We start from the raw sequence: 6,803 nt of genomic DNA, 5'->3' as shown, positions 1-6,803 counted from the left end.
AAAAAAAAAAAAAAAAAAAAGAAATCCTTTGGCAATCTAAAACAATGATATTTAAGTATTTATAATAATCATTTTAACAACAGCGATAAAAATAGAATTCTAATTAATTTAGTACTTATATAACTTGAACCCTCCACATAACGTAAATTTTAAGGAATTATCACAATTTGTCCTACCCAAAGGTGTGACACCTTTGACAACAGCCACATAGTAAAATTGAATTTCAATTTGTCTACTCCTCCATTCCTCAAGTACACCTGTCAGCAAATTAAAAGGTGATGATTCATATACTCTACGTTAAAATATAGTCTGTGAGCTGTACTCAAAATTCACTTTGAGGTGAAACTGAAAAGAATTCAGACCCAGTAATTTTAGCATCATACTGATTCTTTTATGTAAATTTTGCCACGGTACAAGTTGCACATGGGACTTAAAGTGGTTAATGAGCCTTCAAATAACACCAGAGAGTTGTTAGTTAAGTGAATAAAGTTATGAAATAAAAACCTCTTCAATTTTACATAATTTTAAAATGGATTCTTTCTATCTAGAACATTTTCAAGACATTTACAATATAATCCAAACAAAAGAAAGACACTTACTTTAAGAAATCAAAATTGTGAATGGTATCATTCCAGAAATACTTTACACTATGGTGGGTAAAATAACGAATCTGTAGAACACATACAAATGTTACATCAAAAAGCATATCATCGCTTGTGACTGTAATTTGTTACTTCAATTAATACCTAAATTGTGTTATACATATTTTAGATGCATGTAAATTTACCTCAAGCAATAATAACTGGAAACAGAAAATTGTAAGCTATACATGATAACATAAAATGAAACAATTTTGGGTTTTAACAAAACTTTGACACTAAATCACTATACCTGTTGCAACTGAGTCTGTGGATATTTACTCAACTCATGCCTGTTCTCTTCAGCTGGATTCTCAATTAAGTGAACTGCATGGCCATTAGAAACCTTATTAGCTGTAGATTTTGGACTCAAAAAGGGGTGAGTTTCCAGAGAAAGTAATCGGATTTTTGCGCAAAACCATACTCTGAATTCATCCTTACAAGAGAGAAAGTGAGAGAGGTAATGAGTCAATTATGTATATTATTTAACAGCCTCTATTTCTATTTAATTTCCATTCTTTACATAATATTATTTACTCATCTCTAGTTGAGAAAACATCATTTCCTACTCATTAAATATTAAACTTTTTCATAAAGATGTTTAAATTCAAACATGAAGTGCTTTCTACTGCTCACAATTTTTATGACATATTTCACCAAAAGACACATCAATATTTCATAAAAGATCATGAGTAATTCCTGAATTTATCCATCTGTATGCTGACACTAGATATTAAAACCTCTTATAAAATGCTTCCAATCAGGATTTAAAAAAAAACAAAAAAACCCAAAAAAACCCGAGATGCAGTAGCATCTCTAGCAGTTGGCCTAGTGAATGAGAGATCTTAATTACAGTCCTGAAAGGCCAGTACCTTAAACAGACAAGTATCTAATCTCTCAGGGAATCAAAAGCTTTAAAAGGAAGGGGGTAAATTTGATCATCTTTAAGATTCGTTTAATTACTGTATAATCACTGTAATAATACTCATTTCAAACAGGGATATTTTAGAAATACAAGAATTACCACTCCACATTATATCCTGTATATGTCTATATACAAAGACATTCTTTTACTCCCCAAATAATCAGCCATAAGTAAATATATGGACTTACAGTAGTCCTCAGCAGCACCACTTCACAGTCTTTAACTGCAGCCCTAATACAGGTTGCTTTCACCCGCCACTCGGGCATCCAATAGAGAAGAAGGAGAAGAAATCCGCCAGTGCAAATCACTCCTAATGAAACTATGGCAATCTTCCAGCGACTCAAATTATAACCATAAATCTCCTGCATGGACAGTTGATCACACAATTAATTATCAAATGATATAGCTGATGAATTTCAAAGTTCTTTTTTTTCCAGATGGGTACTATTGCCAAATGAACTATATTTTTCCAATCCGTAATTTACCTTTAAATTCTGTTTTTGACAAGTTCATTGTCAAAGTTATATTTTATGGTTTTATATTTAATACTATGCTTAGTAGTTCTTTCCCACTGACATAGTATATCATATTTAGTATATTTTCCTAGAACTTTTTAAAATTTCATTTTTACATACCTTTTTCATTCTTCCGAAAGTTATTTTGTAATGAGGTAGTGGGTTTTTTAAAATAAATGTTTCACTTTGGAATAATCTTAGGCTTATAAAAAAGTTGCAAAAATATTAGAGTTCCTGTACACTCTTTGTCTAGTCTCCCCTAACGTTAACATCTTAGTACAGTTGTCAAAATCAAAAGATTAACACTACTGCATTAGTATTAATTAAATTCAGTCTTAGGGTTTCACCAGTTTTTCCACTAATGTCTTATTTCTATTCCAGGATATAATTTAGAATATCACACTGCATTTAGATGAGATCAAGATTTTAACTTTTTTTTCCCCCAAGTGATTTGCTAATTGTCCCAATACCACTGTGACTTACGAATTTGACCCATTAACCCAAATTACTTCAAATCTTTCAGGTTACTTCCTCCTGGCCCCAACAAGGGTTGCCAAGTTTAAAACATGAAAATGCAGGGGGTCTAGTTAAATTTAGATTTCAAGTAAACATTAATTTGCTTGTTGAATGCAATATTTGGGACATACTTATACTAAAAATTTATTCCTTGATTATCTGACTTTACATTTCACGGGATCTCTTAGATTTTATCTGACATACCTCTGGCTCCACTCCAACAAAAAATGGAGAAGGTTTTTTATTAAACTGATTTTTAAAATATTTTACAAATCAAATCAGAAATTTTTATTTGGGATTATATTTAAGTATTAGTTAACATAACCTCTTAAAGCACCAAATGCAAAAACATACTGTTCCCTAAGTTTTCGAGAGTTCACAGGTGAAAAAAGAATTATACTAAAACCAACAAATAGAGATATTATATGATCCCAATTCAAAAACACAGGCTGGGAATAGAAGCTCACCGAGTTAGCTGCTGTTTTTTAATTGTACTTTTCTGCTCCTTAGAATAATAAATTGCAGAAATATATTCTTCACACTTCACAGTAAGTAACAAAAACTGCTTACCATTTCATCTTCTTGACCCTGGTTGATAGTCTTCCTCTCCTCTTTGTCCATATCTTCAGTGGTTTAAAGGTCTTGTGCTTCAGAACAGTTGAAGATAACTGATGGAAGAAAAAAAACAAATGTTATTGAATTAATTTTACATCTTAGTAGACTGTACAACTTCATTCTATCAATTGTCTATTATATTATGGAAGTGTTCTTTTAAAATGTGTTGATTAAATTTGAATTCTTCCAATGCAATGATGAACACTTGCTCATGGGAGATATCTTGTTATACATGTATCAAATTTTAATTGACTTTTTTCTTTGTTTTTTTTTTGAGACAGAGTCTTGCTCTGTTGCCCGGGCTACAGTGCCTTGGCGTCAGCCTAGCTCACAGCAACCTCAAACTCCTAGGTTCAAGCCATCCTCCTCCCTCAGCCTCCCAAGTAGCTGGGACTACAGGCATGCGCCACCATGTCCGGCTAATTTTTATATATATATTTTTAGTTGTCCAGATCATTTCTTTCTATTTTTAGTAGAGATGGGGTCTCACTCTTGCTCAGGCTGGTCTCGAACTCCTGACCTTGAGCGATCCACCCGCCTCAGCCTCCCAGAGTGCTAGGATTACAGGCATGAGCCACCGTGACCGGCCTTAATTGACATTTAAGTGGTCACTAAAGTGCTAACTGTTACTAATGACATTTTCAATGGTATGCCAGTTATTGAACCCATATTACTGCCACAAAACTTGGCATATTTCATTAATTTATACTAGTAACAGCATTGATATAGAACAATTTAAATTCTGAGAGGAACTACAAAGAGCATCTTCCTTTTTCATTCCCCAGATTCAGGGAAGTGGCCTAGTTTAACTAACCATCTTAAGCTAAATGTACTTCACACAATTCAGATTTATCCCTTGAAGTATAGTAAAAGAGGTACAGCAACAGCAGTGAGATCAACCCCAAAACCTCTCAGAGATTATTAAATTAATCATGCCACAAATATTTGCTGAGCACCTATTACTTGAATGGCAATCCCTGGCTATGGTAGGTGTACTCCTACTGGAGAGCACACACTCACTCCACCACTCTGATGTCAAGTCTACTAGGCAACCTGCTGATTGCTTCTGACTACCCAGGGAAGCTTATCTAGAGAGAAAATTCATTGAGCCCGCTGGCATATTTTCCCTTTCTTTTTTTTTTCCTGTATTTCAAATATCAGACGCTCAGTTATATTTTACACATTAAAAAGATCTGGGCCGGGCGCAGTGGCTCATGCCTGTAATCCTAGCACTCTGGGAGGCCGAGGCGGGCAAAGTGTTTGAGATCAGGAGTTCGAAACCAGCCGGAGCAAGAGCGAGACACCGTCTCTACTAAAAAATAGAAAGAAATTAATCGGACAACTAAAACTGTATAGAAAAAATTAGCCGGGCATGGTGGCGCATGTCTGTAGTCCCAGCTACTTGGGAGGCTGAGGCAGAAGGATCGCTTGAGCCCAGGAGTTTGAGGTTGCTGTGAGCTAGGCTGATGCCACGGCACTCTAGCCAGGGCAACAGAGCCAGACTCTGTTTCAAAAAAAAAAAAAATAGTAAATTTAGAGTTGTGCAACTATTACTGCAATCCAGTTGCAATGAAAAGCCAGTGAGGCAACATCTTTGAAGTACTGAGAGAAAGAAACGAGAGAATTCCATACCCAGTAAAAATACCTTCCAAAAATGTACGTGAAATAAAAACTTTTTCAGAAATAAAAGCTGAAAAAAATTCTTCATCAGCAAATCCATACTCAAATAAATAAATAAATATAGTTAAAGTCCTTCAGGAAGGAAAAAAAAATAACAGATGGAAATATGGATCTCCTGGGAATGAATGAAGAATATCGGAACTGGTAACTACGTGGGTAAATATACATGACAACAATAGCACAAAGAACAGGGAGAAACGCAAACAATTATAAAGTTCTTATTCAACACACGAAGTGGCTTAGTATCACTTTAAGGTAAACTAAGATAAAGATTCATACTATAAACTCTGAAGTAACCATTAAAATCAAAGACTCATTGCTAAAAAGCCAACAAAGGCTATCAACCAGAATAAAACAATTACCCAAATGATCTAACAACCAAAGCAAAGAAGAAAAAAAGGAAACAAAGAAGCAATGACACAAATAAAACAAATAGCAAGATGGTTGATTTAAACCTAATATCAATAATCACATTAAATATAAGTGGTCTAAAACACAGCAACTAAAAGGCAGAGATTGTGACCGTATTTTTAAAAAGCATAATCTAATGATATGCTGCCCACAGGAAGTGCATTTTAAATATAAAGACAAAGTAAACTAAAAGCAAAAGGAAGATATTTATGTAAACACTATTCAAAATAAAACTGAAGTGACTGTAGTCATTTCACAGGGATAAAGGGTCAAATAATGAAGATGAAAATAACAACCCTAAGCATGTATGTACTTAGATCTTCAAAATATATAAAAGGAAAACAGATAAAACTGAAAGGAGAAAAAGAGAAATTCAGATTTACTGCAGATTTGACTTTAATATTCCTCTCTCAATAACTGGTAGACAAGCAGATTACAAAAACAGGACACAGAAGATCTGAACAAGTGAACATAATGATATTTATAAAAGACTCCACCCAACTATAGCAGAATACACATTCTTTTAACACATACACAGAACATTCATCAAAAAAGAACACATTCTGAGACATAAAAAAATATTCAAGTTATTCAAAGAACATTCTGAACACAATGGAATTAAATTAGAAATCAGTAACAGAAAGGTTAAGTAGAAAATTCTTAAACATTAATATCAGGAACCAAAAATACATACTTCTAAAAAGCCCATGGGTCAAAGAAATCAAAGTGGAAAATATAAAGTAATCTGAACTTAATAAAAATGAAGACATCGGAATTTGTGGGATGTCACTAAAACAGTATTTAGAAGAAAATATATAGCACCAGTATCCAAGAGAAGAAAGATCATGACCTTAGCTTCAACCTTAAGAAAAGTAGAAAAAGAACAGCAAATTACTCCCACACAGTAACCACTAAGGGAAATTGAGTAACCACTAGAGCATTTGTGAGTCCAGAGAAGAAGTCACTGAAATAACAAAGAAAGAAAGAACAGAGAAAAAAGTGAAACTAAAAGCTGGTTCTTAGAAGTCAATAAAATTAATAACTTCTAACTATCCTCATCAAAAAGGGAGAAAGAAAACAAGGAGAAGAGCCATGCAAATTACCAATATCAGGAATAGTATCACTACAGGTTCTGCAAGTATCAGAAAGACAATCAAGGAACTTAATAAACAACTTCACATCAATACACCAACTTTTTTGTGGGTTTGTTGCTTCCAAATAAAAAATTTTTAAATTAAAAAAATCCATCTTTATTGGTTAGGGAATGAACATGAGTTTAATAACTGCTAAAACTGAGTTAAAAGCTAAGTGAATGGATACATGAGAGTCCATTATGCTAATCTTTCTCCATTTTAATATGTACAAATTGTCCGTGAGAGAAAGGTTTAAAAAATAAATAAAATAGTTAGGTGCACTGGCACGCACCTGCAGTCCCAGATACTTAGGAGGCTGAGGTGGGAGGACTGCTTGAGCCTAGGAGTTAAGAGTCTAGCCTGAGCAACA

At 33.7% G+C, this 6,803-nt stretch overlaps 1 protein-coding gene across 4 annotated transcripts in view; it reads right to left on the bottom strand.

The window, feature by feature from the left end:
- The window catches only part of ATP13A3 (ATPase type 13A3), a 103,333-nt gene that overhangs the window by 54,690 nt on the left and 41,840 nt on the right, over positions 1 to 6,803 (bottom strand). For all 4 annotated transcript variants that reach the window (XR_001137374.1, XM_012641772.1, XM_012641781.1 and 1 more), the window contains exons 2-5: positions 3,165 to 3,262; positions 1,752 to 1,925; positions 892 to 1,074; positions 600 to 670 (exon numbers count right to left, since the gene is read on the bottom strand). Coding sequence is in view for 3 of the 4 variants with exons in the window: in XM_012641772.1 (XP_012497226.1) it covers positions 600 to 670; positions 892 to 1,074; positions 1,752 to 1,925; positions 3,165 to 3,215 (479 nt within the window). In the remaining variant the exon portion in view is untranslated. The remainder of the gene's footprint in view (positions 1 to 599; positions 671 to 891; positions 1,075 to 1,751; positions 1,926 to 3,164; positions 3,263 to 6,803) is intronic.

The sequence above is a fragment of the Propithecus coquereli genome, unplaced genomic scaffold (genome assembly GCF_000956105.1).
Source record: "Propithecus coquereli isolate 6110/MARCELLA unplaced genomic scaffold, Pcoq_1.0 Scaffold10, whole genome shotgun sequence".
NCBI classification, from domain to species: Eukaryota; Metazoa; Chordata; class Mammalia; order Primates; family Indriidae; genus Propithecus; species Propithecus coquereli.
This window is presented reverse-complemented; position numbering and strand designations above follow the sequence as displayed.